At 39.5% G+C, this 13,204-nt stretch overlaps 2 protein-coding genes across 4 annotated transcripts; one reads left to right on the top strand and one right to left on the bottom strand.

The window, feature by feature from the left end:
* Positions 1–1,720: 1,720 nt before the first annotated feature.
* Positions 1,721–8,209, top strand: LOC105355410. Of its 3 annotated transcripts, none has more exons than XM_020708206.2 (6): positions 1,721–2,314; positions 3,209–3,328; positions 3,414–3,488; positions 4,964–5,032; positions 6,687–6,810; positions 6,973–8,209. In XM_020708206.2, exons 2-6 carry the CDS (start codon positions 3,239–3,241, stop codon positions 7,578–7,580), a joined length of 966 nt encoding a protein of 321 aa, XP_020563865.1. In that variant the 5' UTR covers positions 1,721–2,314; positions 3,209–3,238; the 3' UTR covers positions 7,581–8,209. The 3 variants fall into 3 exon arrangements, with proteins under 3 accessions (XP_020563865.1, XP_011480774.1, XP_011480773.1); XM_011482472.3 differs by having other exon boundaries at positions 1,722–2,314; positions 3,212–3,328; XM_011482471.3 differs by lacking the exon at positions 1,721–2,314 and having other exon boundaries at positions 2,349–3,328.
* A 467-nt stretch (positions 8,210–8,676) lies between these two features.
* Positions 8,677–12,630, bottom strand: LOC101169959 (histone H4 transcription factor). Its single transcript, XM_004075353.4, has 9 exons — positions 12,038–12,630; positions 11,673–11,899; positions 11,490–11,601; positions 11,270–11,422; positions 11,101–11,175; positions 10,802–10,922; positions 9,779–9,917; positions 9,567–9,691; positions 8,677–9,446 (listed from the first exon to the last, which is right to left on the bottom strand). The coding sequence occupies exons 1-9, from the start codon at positions 12,183–12,185 to the stop codon at positions 9,017–9,019; spliced, it is 1,530 nt and encodes a 509-aa protein (XP_004075401.1). The 5' UTR covers positions 12,186–12,630; the 3' UTR covers positions 8,677–9,016.
* Positions 12,631–13,204: the final 574 nt, after the last annotated feature.

Here is a 13,204-nt window from a genome sequence, read left to right as displayed (position 1 = left end):
CATTGTGTGACAATGAAAATTGTGAGCCTCTCCAGTTGAAGATAAAAAAGGTCAGTGTTGGAAAAAGAAATAGTTTAAATATAATAAAATCCGAATGTGCATCACTGCGTTTTTCTAAACCAAAATATTGAACATATTGGAAATTCTAGATAGTTCTCTGTTCTGGGAAAAACCTGTCCTTGTGTCTGTTTGTGCTGCCTTGTGAGACCTGTGGCGCCACCCTGAGGGCAGCAGCTGGAACAGGTGGAGGCTGGGATGGAGGAAGTCCTGGATTTCATGTTTGGCTCTGCTTCGGGAGCATGATCTGAAGACGATGTTCTCCAGGCTGGGCAGGGGGCAGACGGTTATTTTCCGGGCCATGTTTATCCCTTCCTGCCCTTTTCCCATTTCCTGATTAAGAATATTATTGAACCACATCATTCCATTCCGTCCAAATTATCTTATCATTATTTTGAGACTACCCATATGTAGTTGACAAATATCCAAGAATTATTTTTATTTTATCTGCGAATTTGGGTTATTGAGAAGAAAATAATAAATCTATCATCAGTTATTTATGTCAAGTCCACTTTTTCAACAGCTACCCTATCTGAGCCTGAAATGACATGTTCTGTTTTGGAGCCATAAGTCTTTGAGGTCAGATGGAGCTGGTCTAGTAAACCCTTAACACTGTCCAAATTTGCCACACAAAAAAAAGAAAATGTATCGGCCATTTAAGCACTACATCAGACAATTTGTGGTAATCAAGAAATGACTTTTTGTTCTAAAAAAAATGAAAATAAAAATGGAGAAATGATTCTTATGATACTTCAGGCTCCTTCATTTGGGGTCAGCTGGAGGATTTTCAGAACAGCCTGAAAGGAAGAAAATTCTTCTAACCTTGAAGTAATGAATTTAACACTAGAATACAAAGCATTAGAGGTGATTATATGTAACTTCTCTTCCTCCCACTCCTTTTCAAGCAATTAGTTGAACTGTTTTTGACTAACTTCACAGTTAATAGATTCATTGTGTTTTGGACTGTATATGTATATGTGCAAATATGTCTATGTATGATTAAGAGTAATTATAATGACATCCTTTACGTGTGTAATGTGGATGTATAGATATGGATCTCTTTTACCTTTAATTTTTTAAATTTTCCAATCAAATCATGACCAATCATCTTAAGTCATTCATGTTTTGATTGCTTGAAATAAATCAAATCCAAGCCCATGTATTAACTTGTTTCTGTATGTCTCTGCGGGATTGGAGGTTCCAATTTTTTGCAGCCATTTGTAGACAAATGAAACAGTCTAGAAATGTTAATTTCTTCATCTAAAATCTACTCCAAGGTTCATCCCAGCAGGACTGAAGACCAAAGTAAAGCAAACACCAAAAATATAAGAAAACTTCTAAAGAAATTGGTTGTTTTGATCTATATTTTTGAAGTTTTGTATGATTTTTTTTCCTGCAGTGAGATGTAGAGCTTCAAAGATCCAGCAGCAGAGTTTATTGAAGTTCCCTGAAGTTCTGCTGCGAAGCGCGCAGTGACTGAGTTGGCTGCGGTAATCTGGCCGACACAAACAGGATCTGGATGGTTAGTGAGAATGAAATAAGCTCATCAAGGAGAACATGTCATCCCAAAGCCTGATCCAATAACGCCCGTATTCCGCCTAATGGGATCTAATGGGAAAGTAGCACACTGTGTTTGGGGCCATTCGGGACAACCCCATCAAAGAATCGCTTTCAGCCTTTTGAAAATAGTTTACTGGGAAAACAAAAATATACCTTTATGCTAGAATTAGATCTATTTTTATAAAAATTTTGAACTCTCTAAGCCTTTTATTGCTATTAATGTTTATTAATTGAGGATCATTCTACAGAAAATGTTCATTTAGAGAATAATCATAGAAATCTGTGCGTGATTTAGGTGTCTTAAGTGAATTTAGGGAGACTATATTTATTTGTGAATTAATACGTTTTATCTAATGGCTGCAAAAATGAAGGCAAGAATGCCATGAATGACCTTTGATCTTTCCTTGTGCAGCAGATTTCTGGCTTCCGATTCTTCACGATGTTCGAAAAAAAACAACCCAAAAAAACGGCCTCCACGTGAGCTCCATCCAATGGTTTAAGGTTCTGATTAGATCAGCTTAAGCCTCTGGAAGTGGTTAATGGTCTTTCCTGGTGTTGGTAAGTAGCTGCAAGTGGCTGACACCAGCTCTCAGACGCCAGTGGTCCGGCATGGACCCAAAGCTCCCAAACGAAGCCGGGCTTTAGGAAAAAACCATCTGCTGGAGAAACATCGAAATTTCTGAGAATACTTTGATCTGTAAGTATCAACTAGTTGTTCATCTTTTAGTATCTTTATTTTTTGGGGGGGAGGGGGGGGGGTGCAATAAGTATTTATCTTAATGTCTCGGTGTATATTTGCAGTTTTATTATTATTGGTGTGTGTTGAAGTGCATCAAAAATGTGTCATGATTAAAAATATTTAGCTTGCAATCATACAAGTATAAAACGAAAAGTAAAATATACAATTAAATGTGTTAAAATTCTTGTTAACTCCTGTTTTTTATTCAGCCATCTGCAGCTAGGTGGCTTCAGAGAACCTGGGATTTTGCCGGCATCCCATCATCTGACTGTAATCTCAAATAACAGAGTGAATTCTCTTTCTTATAAACTTTATTTTGTGCTGCCAAAAAAAAAACCCAACAACTCCAGATTGAGACATTTTTCCAATCAAACACAGCTAAATCAAGCGTGTGTCGACATCAACAGTTAGTAGACGAAGCAATGAGTCCATCAACATTTATGATTGATGACAAAGGGAATCTTCGTCGTGTGTTTAAATCTTTTTCTTCTGTTTGCTCCAGTGAGACTGAAGGCAGCCTTACCAATTAAGTGTTCTTGAAAATCTAATTGAATTAATTGGATTGGCAGAGTGAAGGTCTCACTGGATTATCATCTGTAATGTAATCCACTGTAAAAGATAAATAAATAAACAACTAAAAAGCATCATTTATAGGCAGTTTCAAATTTAAACATCAATACTTGGAAAACACACAAAATACTTGATTTTCTGGAGAAAAAAAGTTTGTTTGACAGTTTTTGCTCCAAAAATAAGGGTTAAACTTTTTATTTTCACTTCAGAAGAAAGTAATGCTTAGAATCTGATGTGTCCACATGAAGTTCTTCTTAAATTTGACACTTTTCTTTGTCTCAGCAGTGTTTTTACAGCCTGTTCCTACTAGTCATGCAGCAGCAGCAGCAGCAGCGTGTCTTTTATGTCCTGCACCCTCCAGCTTCTTTTACAATGGGAGCTCTGGACACAAATGGGAAGCAGGTATGCCTCACCTGGGATCTCTGTCCTCCAGTGTCAATGCTGACGAGCTTTAAACTTATTAAGCCTCATTATTTTGTTGGTACAGCTCAGCATGCATGCTGTAAGACAAACTCCAGAGAACTCTCCTTACAAAGAAGCACAGAGACCCTTCAGATCAACGGTGAGTCGTTCAAGACAAGTAATCAGTCAGAATGACCAGTGACCAGAGAAAAACCTTCATATGTAAAAATTAAAGTTAAATAACCCCTGAAGGCTGAGTGTCAAGCAGGAAATCATCAGGTCCCATTTAAAAAAAATCTCTGGTGTAACTTTCAACATTCATCTTCTTGACTGTTTTTCCCTTTCGGGGTCACGGGGTTGCCGGAGCCTATCCCGGCCACTTGGGCGTAGGCAAGGGATGCCCTGGACTGGTCGCCAGTCTGTCGCAGGGTAGAATATCCTCAGTCACACATCCATTCACTCTCACACTCACACCTATGGACAATTTAGAGTTGCCAATCAACCTATGAAGCATGTTTTTGGACAGTGGGAGAAAGCCGGAGATCCCGGAGAAAACCCACGCATGCACGGGGAGAACATGCAAACTCCACACAGAAAGGTCCCCAATTGATGTTGTGTTTTTCATGTCCCCCAGCCGGGACTTGAACTGGGGGCCTTCTTGCTGTGAGGCAAGAGCGCTAACCACTGCGCCACTGTGCAGCTCTCTGGCTGAACTTAATAATAAAAATAATTGATACTTTATTTATCCCACAATGGGGAAATTCATCTCTGCATTTGACCCATCCCCTGGGGGAGAAGTGATCTGCAGCTGAACCGCACTCAGGAGGAAGTAGCATTAAGGGTCTTGCCCAAGGACCCTCACTGGGTGATGTTAATTGTTCACCATTGAAATGGTGATGTACCCCAGTACCATTGTTTATTCCCCTTCCAGGAATCGAACCCTGGATTCCTGCGTGCCAGCCTTTGACCTTACCAGCCGACTTGAACTCACGACCACCCAGTCTTAGGATAGACACTCTACCACAAGGACACTGAACCGATAGTTTTAAGATTCACTCAAATGCTTCTCTAAGCTTTTTTATTTTGAGAAAAAAAATTAAAAATTCAGTAAAAAAAATGTTTAGCTGTTATAAAGTAACTGTAAATTTAAATTTTTTCAACTGTGAACTTTTAGATTTTGAAAACTTTTCTTTTTGGATCCAATTATAAAACTGAAAAGGTTGAGAATTTTTAAAGCAATTGAAGTCCCTCTCCAATCATATTTTAATCTATTTTCAAAGCGTTTCCAGTGGTCTTTTAATCACGATTTTACCAAAACCTAAAAAACCTGTGATGTTTTTTAGGACATAGTTTCTGCAGAGGGGCAGGAGTTCATTAGCTTATAGTTCCTCTCACCTCCTACCCAACATTCCAGGTTAACTAAAATGGAGAGCAGTTCTGATCCAGATGAAACGAGGAAAACAAAGACGTACATGGATCTAGTCGTCTACAAGTGGATGCTTTAGGAATTCAAATGTCCTCCATTATGAGGAAAATGTCACATGAACATGTTAAAAACACCATTTGCATCGGAGTGCGTCTTTAAAGAGATTTACCCCACATAAAAAAAAGACTGACCTGATTTTTTTCCCCCAGATACAAGGAAAAGGGGGTGCTGCTCATGTCCACATCGCATGGGGGATTTACTTCCACAAACAACTGAAGGTAAAGTGCAGGCAGTGCATGGAAATGTGGTGTCATGTCTATCAGTTTTACTTAACCCTTGTGCTATCTTAGATGACCCCACCCTTACATTGACGTGTTCTCCCTACCATGACAAAGGTGGATAAAGGTGGAAAGATTTCATGTAATCCATGGACACCAGTGAAGATCACAAATCATTGAAGAAAAAAGATTCAGCGCACTGTCTAGTGGGGGTCTAGATGACCCAACTCCTAATGTTAAAGTGCCTAGGATAGCACAAGGGTTACAAAATAAAAGTGAAACTGTAGTCATACTTTTTTTTGCTACTATTTAAAAAACAATATAGGGTTGATTCTGCTCTCCACTGATTGGTCAGCTCCAGCTTCTGCTCAGACATCTCACACATTTAAATCATATTTTAAAGAGAGCTTAATGAGGAAAAAAGAAAGACTTTTTTTTTTACTTTTTATCAGGGAACAAAACGACTTTCAAACTGTTTAGTTTGACTCATTCAACAGCAGGTTGTAGTGGTAAAACCAGAACTTTCTTCCCCAAAAAAGGAAATTGGAGAGGCACACGTGAGCGTTGATGCAGAAGCAGCACGCTTGAGGCTTTTTTTCTTTGATAGTCCCAGTAAAAAAACACAGTAGGATCTAACAAAAATAAACCAGAACCTAAACTGGAAACATCTATGAAATCAAATAAAAAACAGTCTATAGACTATAATGAAATAATCTATTTTATTTAAATCACCACTCATTCAAATATTGGAGCACATTTAATAAAAAAAGTTTTTTTTCAGGTGTCAGCTCACCTTTGCACAAAGAGTTTGTGTGACAGCACCACATGCTTGACATGTGCTTGTTTGTATGCATAAGTATGTGCGTGTGAGCTGTAGTTGTGTCGTGTACGTGTAGACATGGATGTGTGTGAAGATTTTTGGAGACAAAAGGTATGCTTGTAGTCTTTGAGTGTGGACAGGCCCCTCCCTTTGGACTAACATTTACACCTGACAGTAATAATGATAAACCTCCAGCAACATGTTGCTCTATGATTCTACCCCCTACTTCTGTAACCCTTGTACTATCCTAGGCACTTTATCATTGGGAGTTGGGTCCTCTAGACCCACTAGACAGTGCGCTGAACCTTTTTTCTTCAATGATTTGTGATCTTCACTGGTGTCCATGGATTACATGAAATCTTTCCACCTTTATCCACCTTTGTCATGGTAGGGAGAACACGTCAATGTAAGGGTGGGGTCATCTAAGATAGCACAAGGGATAATCATCCTCCATCCTCCAATCAACACCCCACTCTCTCCTTCTCTGTTCTTTTTTTCCGTCCGGTCCAACTAAAAATATATACAAAGAAAATTAATGTAAAGACAGTTTAGCCTCAAGTACAAAAGGGGTTTATACAGATATCCACCTTGTGTGTCAGAAGATTCATTGTAACAGTGACATCTGTCCAACACAAGAGGCCGTCAGCTCTTATTTGTTTTCTCAGATACTGGACAGGACAAGTGAACAGAGGGGATACTCCACCCCCTTGATTGTCTCTAACTGTTTTAAGTTCACATGAACATAAACAACAGCACAACACCTGTAGGTAAAATTACCTGTTTATCTTGTTCATGTTTCTGAGTTTGTGGGGATTTCTTTTTTATCTTTAACAGAAAATGCAAGAAGAAAATAAAAGCCTTTATCTCCAACCCTCGCCCAAGTCTCCACACAGAGATTTACCTGACTCAACGCCATATAAGGAGTCACAACATCTATGGAGGGGACACCCTAATGCAGGTGAGTTTTAGTCTGACTCCTTAGTGAGTCTTAACCTGGGAACATATTTTGTGTGATTTTAATTGAAATAATAAATTTTCTAAATGTTTTGCTTTTTTAAAATGTGCTTGAATGTCTATGTGTAAGTGTTAGGGGTCAAACTGACTCCAGCCATCCTCTCAGGTTCTTATCGCAGCCAAGGAACACCATCAGAAGAGGTGGAGGACTCGGACTCTGCCGAAGAGAAACTTGATGGGACGATGAAATACATTGGAACTGAAAACACTCCAGCAACGAAAGTAAACGTGCGATACTCACTTTACAGCAAGAAGCAGCTGCAGTGGGACAGGTCCATCCAAGAGGGAAGAGTCAAGCCCCAAACCAAAGACAGTCATGGCCATCCTTCTTTATCTGGATACCCAAACTCCATTTTGGTCACCACACCTTCCACGCACCCCTCCCCTAACAATCGACTGCAGACAGGTTTCTGTGTGTTCCATCCTAAAGGTGGTGAAAGCATCATTTCTTACCCTGGGACAACGTTTGAGCCCCACCAACAAACTGCACTAAACGCTGGGTGCAATTACTTCAATTTTGGCCAAAGATTTGTGAAACATAATATTTTTCAAGAGTTCTTTACTCCGCCTTTTTATTTTCCTCCTGATCCGCAGGAAACGCGTTCTCTTAAAGAAATGGAAGGTTCCGTCTCCGTTTCAGAACCCTGGAAGAGGACAGTGCCTCCATTCAGAACACATCTGACTGGACTGAAGCTTCAGAACTTTTCTGACTGAAACAATAGCTAAATAACCCTCTGATCCTGCTATTTCCAGACGGGAGGAAAGTTTCATAAAGCTTTGTTTTACAGGGCTCCCAGATATTACTGGTCATTCAAAAGTCGTGTAATTTTACTTAGTGATTTTTTTTTTACTTTTTATTTTAAGTTTTGCACTTTTAAAATACAAAAAAAAGATAAAAAAACACAATCAAGTAAAAAAAATGAAATTAAATAAAACAAAATAAAATACACAAAAACAAACAAACAAGCTAAATTGAACAAGTGGAGTACAACAAAAATTAGTTTTGATCTTTAAGTTCTGAGGGTTGTGCATATTGCTTCCATTTCCTCCATTGGAGTTGAAGTTTTTCAGCTTTCAACCGTAAGTGAAATGTCATTTTTTCCATAGAACAGATCTCTTCCATAATGTCTCTCCATTGATCCAGTCTTAGTGGTTCACTTTTAAGCCAATGTCTTATTGTTTTTTTTGCAGGCCATAATCATGACTGTAAAAAGATATTTTTCCACTGAATTCCAAATTTTCCATTCCTAATAAATCAAATTAATGGTTTGTTCCCTTTAACAAATTGTTCATCTGGAATATGTACCGGTAATGCGAGAAATAAACACAACAGTTCATTTTTACAACCTCTATTCTTGAGCTGAGATCCATGGTTAAGGTGGTCCATTTTGTTAAGTTCCTTCTTTTGTATACTTAGTGATTTTTTTTATTTATAGGCTTTATGGTTGGAAAATTGTGACCTAATAAAATAAATCAACAAACAGCACTAAAAAATAAGACCTCTCTTTAACTAGAATTTTAATATTTTCCTCACTTTAAGGTTTGAGTATTGAATTATAAATTTTATTTAAAAACTAACAAAAATAATTTTTTAAAGCAACTAAAATGATTTATATTTAGTTGAGGCTACATTTTCTTTTTTCTTTTTTTTTAGGGTACATTTTTTAACTTTCATATGTGATGTTTAGCTAAACCAAAGCTGTAGTTATTCCTGTTCGTCTATAATTTATATAAAAAGTTGTTTTTTTTAAAAGAGTGTGTGTGTGTGGCTCTGTTTTCAGAAGACAAAAAAATTAACAAGAAACTCAAGTTTGCTTTTGTATCAAATTTAATTAAGATCTTGTATAATACAGTTTTTAAATTCTGTAATAAAAAACATGTCCTATGCAATATCCAGGAACAATAAAACACAAAACTGAACTATGGCGTTGTTCTGCAGTGCTCCGACACTATATTTGCCGTCAGTATTTTTCATAGATGAAACAGCAGCACATATGACAAATCTAAACTCTGATGCTGAGGTAAATCGCAGCTGTAAAAGTCAATAGTTGAGGGTTTAAAAGCCAGCAATGCAGGGACTTCCATGCAAGAGGAGAGAAGCATCTGGGCCTCACTGACTGCTCCAAACCAAAATCTACCCCCACGTAAGGTCAAACCACGTCCATACCCAGGCCTCTTGCAACCTTTGTGAGCACCTGAACCGCCCCGGACGTCCCACCAACCTCGCTGTCCTCCTGTGGCAGCCCGGCTTCCTCTTCCTCCAAGTGGTCAATGGTGCTCATCACGCAGTACACAGGGGAGTCGCCGCCTCTGGGGCTGTATTGAGATGACACGTCCTCCCCAGAGAGGTCTGAGGAGTACGAGGACGAGGAGCTGGAGGAGGGCGAGGAGGATCCTGTGGGTGAACTCCTGCCGCTCTCCGGTGCGACAGCGGCTCTTCTGTTGCGGCTGCTGCTTCTCTGGCTCTGTCGGAGGCGCTGGGGCTTTTTGGCCATGTTCTTCATAATCTCCTTTGTCACCTCGACGGTCTCGAAGCGCACCATATTGACCTTTAGGAAGCCGTCCACATCCTTCTTATATCTGTGAGGAGAACACACAGGGGGAGACGAGCACTTCAGATTCTAACATAGAAATCTCAGTTGCCATAAAACGGAGATCAAATGCTTTCTTATTTTATGATTCTTAAATCTCACAACTCACCTGAAGCGGGAATGTCCAGAGGGCCACTTCAGCTCGTGCTTCTTCCGCAGGTGGAGCGTTAGAGTGTAGCACCACGAGAAGACCTTTCCACAGATGTGGCATTTATACTTGGACATCCCCCCAACCTGTTGGTTAATAGGAAGTCATGTTAAGAAAACACACTTCCTTCATTTTGAAGGAGACGGGGCGTTCGCTTTGTGCTGTTAACAAACCTCGTGGACTCTCTTGAAGTGGTGGCTCATGGTCTGGAATGTGTGGCAGGAATAGTCACATCCCTCCACGGAACAGTGGAACACAGTGCCCTCGTTGTGAACCTCTGTATGTTTTTGGAGGTCGCGCTGGTTCTTAAATCTGGAATTACAAAAAACTTCAAATAGAAATTCATTCATTTACTTCAAAAACAGTATTTCCTTGCACCAGCTTGACTAAAAAACACATGACGTAGTGTAACTCCTCGACTGTTGATGCGATCTATTGAAGTCGTACTCCAATAATCCATTAAACTATTGTTAAAGTGTTCCGAGTGGTCTCTTAATTAGGATTATGCCGTTTTTAGGCTTAATCCATAAACCAGGACATTGTTTCTACAGTGGAGAAGTAGTTCGTTAGAAATGTGCCTTTTAGTTGTGGCCATGACCGTTGGCGTAGAGCAGCCCCGCCCCTTTTCCCCTCCTCGTTGTTGAGAGCTCGGAGCAGGGACTTTGTGGCCCGCTTAGCATAAGTCAAAAATAAGCTCTTTTTCCAACAGAATTTTTTCATCTGCTCCTAATTCCCAACGATATGGATAAAGAAATACTCAGAAATGTAATTTCAAGCTTATTTTTCTTTATATATGTCCTCCATCATGAGAAAAATGCCACAATAATGTGTTCAAACACTAAAAGGTCTTTAACCCTTATACTATCCTATGACCCCACCCTTACATCGACGTGTTATTCCTACCATGACAAAGGTGGATAAAGGTGGAAAGATTTCATGTAATCCATGGACACCATTGAAGATCACAAATCAATGAAGAAAAAAGGTTCAGCGCACTGTCTAGTGGGTCTAGATGACCCAACTCCCAACATCAAAGTGCCTAGGATAGCACAAGGGTTAATTAAACTGACTGAAGACTCCAGATTGCTGATTCTCTGGTATCCTACTATTATTTAGCCAACAATAAAGGCAAACCGTCAGATCAGACGGTTAATTGACAGTAAACGTGTTGTCGGCTGACCGGACGCAGTTACTACCTTTTGTCACAGAAGTCACACGGAAACGGTCGCTCATCACAGTGGCGGAACCGGATGTGGATCTTCAGAGCTGCTAAGGTTGTACAGCTCATATCACAGAAGGGACATTTGACCTGATTCACTGGAATAGATAGGTGCTGTTTAGTCAAAAAAAAAAAAAAAACCTCTACTGATTGTTGACTAGTTGACAAAAAAATACCAAAGTACCACAAAGAATATGTTTACGAACTGACAATTATATTCAGATTACAAAAGAGATCCCAATCATGTGAATCTTTTGAACTGCAGAGAGTTGTTACCGTGCTGACGGATGTGATCCCTCAGGAGTCTCTCACTGGGAAAGGCTTTGCTACAATGCTCACACACCAGCGACTCTAAGAAATATTATCCACATCGGAAACAGAGCGTCACACGTTGAACATAAAAGATCCCACCAGAAAAGAATGCACGTCAAAGTGTTGTTCTCACCTATGGGCTCGGCCTGCCTTTGGAGGTGGTCAAACAGCTTGGTGTTGCTGGAGAACATGCTGCCGCACGTAGGGCAGGCCACAAGCCTTTCCTGAGTGTGGCTGCGCATGTGCTCCCTAAGCCGGTACCTGATCTTGAAGAAGGCGTCGCAGCCTGTCGCAGAAACACAAAGACGTTTACATCACGCAGGAGAAACTGGAGGGACATCTGTTTGATGTACCTGCCCAGTTGCAGAAAAGCGCCTGCTGCTGTTGCGAGAGAGTCTGCAGCTCAGTGCTTTCAATGTGATTGTTCACGTGACGGTAGAACCACTCAGGGTTGTTAAAAGTGCTCTGCGGAACAAAATATGTGAACCCAAAAGGCAGCAACTGTGATCAATAGTGACAAAAAAAAAAAAACATACATCACAATGCTCCCACTGGCAAACATATCCATCGGATCCCTCTGGCAGCAGATTGTTGCTGTGCACACCCTGGTTGCAGCTGGGTAAGTCGGGACGTGACTTGAGCAGCTGAGACCCCACAAACTTGAGTTTACTGTGGTAGTTATGGGAATAAGCGTGAACCTCAAGTTCTGCTGGGCTGCCCATGGCCAGAAACTCGCAGGCGTTCCAGAGACAAGCATACTCATCTAAAAAGAGAAAGGAGATGCTATCTGTAACATCCATTGATCATCATGGAAAAACTTTGTGTCTGGAAGCGAAGGATGGTTTAATGCTGGAGCACTCCCTGAGTGTGTCTCTCTGGTTAAGCTCTGCACCTCCCTTACCCAGCTCCTCCAGGGCATCGTTGTCTCCCAGGTATTCATTTAGATGCGCAGACATGTGATCGCTAAGCTCCTCCATGGTGTGGCCGCTGAAGCCGCAGGAAGCCCACTCACACACCACCTCGAAGTTTTCCAGTCTTTTCGTCGCCATCGTCGTGACGGTGAGGGATCATAGGCGGATGCTACATGTCCTATCAGCAGCTACACACTTTGACATCACTGAGCACACCCCTAAACTGTTAATTTATGTAACAAATCTTTGCAGCCGTATTAATAAAATAAAAAAATCAAATGGCATAACATGAACACAAACTTAAGGTAAAATAAAACAAAAAAGTTCGGATGCTTTGGCTAACAAACGAACATAATCAGAGCTAGCATAAGTTTGCACGGAAATTTTAGAAAATAAATATTTACAATTTATGCCAGAACAAGACACAGAATTTAGATACATATGTATGTTGTATGTGGAAAACGAAAGTTTAAAAAAAGTATTTCTCAAATAAACGCGGCAGCAGCTGGAAACTCTCCTGATTCCCTCCTCAAAGATGTCCAATGACCTGTTTGTTTACTTCCTGTCTGAAACGGAAAGCGGAAGTGTTTTTTTTTTTTTTTTAGGATTCGAGATATAAGAACATTTTTTTTTTAAACAAACTTTATTGTACATTTTTCAATTTACAGACATTCACAGTCACTTACTTGCACAATAAACAATTGTTAATATCAAACACACATATAAGACTGAAAAAAACGAAAAATAGTAATATTTTTAACAATGTGTGTGCCTTTTTTTTTTATAGATGCTCATATACAAACCAAATTAGGGTGAACAAACGTTATAAATGCACATATAGAAAGAAAAAGAAACAAAAATGAAATAATAGGCAAAGGCAAGGCCAAAACAATTCAAAATAATAATACTTTTGATATATTTTGATAAATGACTGTAGTTTTCTTGTTTTTGTTAGGAATGCATTTAAGACACTTATAATAATCAGAAAAATAATTCAAAAAAATACTAAATAAAGGGCATGTATTTTTCCATTTACACAAATGAATGAAATGTTTGCATAAAATAATAACAACATTAATGACATCAGAAATTCCCGGGTCCAGATTTTCCATATAGAAAAGAACATCATATAAGGAAAAAAAGGGAATATTTAAAAT

Source organism: Oryzias latipes, chromosome 13, assembly GCF_002234675.1.
Source record: "Oryzias latipes chromosome 13, ASM223467v1".
Taxonomy (NCBI): Eukaryota; Metazoa; Chordata; class Actinopteri; order Beloniformes; family Adrianichthyidae; genus Oryzias; species Oryzias latipes.
This window is presented reverse-complemented; position numbering and strand designations above follow the sequence as displayed.

Coding starts and splice junctions, on each gene's coding strand:
- LOC105355410 (XM_020708206.2), top strand. CDS start 3,239: ATGCAGCAGCAGCAGCAGCAGCGTGTCTTTTATGTCCTGCACCCTCCA. Junction 5,033..6,686: donor ACTTCCACAAACAACTGAAG/GTAAAGTGCAGG, acceptor TATCTTTAACAG/AAAATGCAAGAAGAAAATAA. Junction 6,811..6,972: donor GAGGGGACACCCTAATGCAG/GTGAGTTTTAGT, acceptor CCATCCTCTCAG/GTTCTTATCGCAGCCAAGGA.
- LOC101169959 (XM_004075353.4), bottom strand. CDS start 12,185: ATGGCGACGAAAAGACTGGAAAACTTCGAGGTGGTGTGTGAGTGGGCT. Junction 9,918..10,801: donor TGTGACTTCTGTGACAAAAG/GTAGTAACTGCG, acceptor TTGTAATTCCAG/ATTTAAGAACCAGCGCGACC. Junction 9,692..9,778: donor ACTTCAAGAGAGTCCACGAG/GTTTGTTAACAG, acceptor ATTAACCAACAG/GTTGGGGGGATGTCCAAGTA.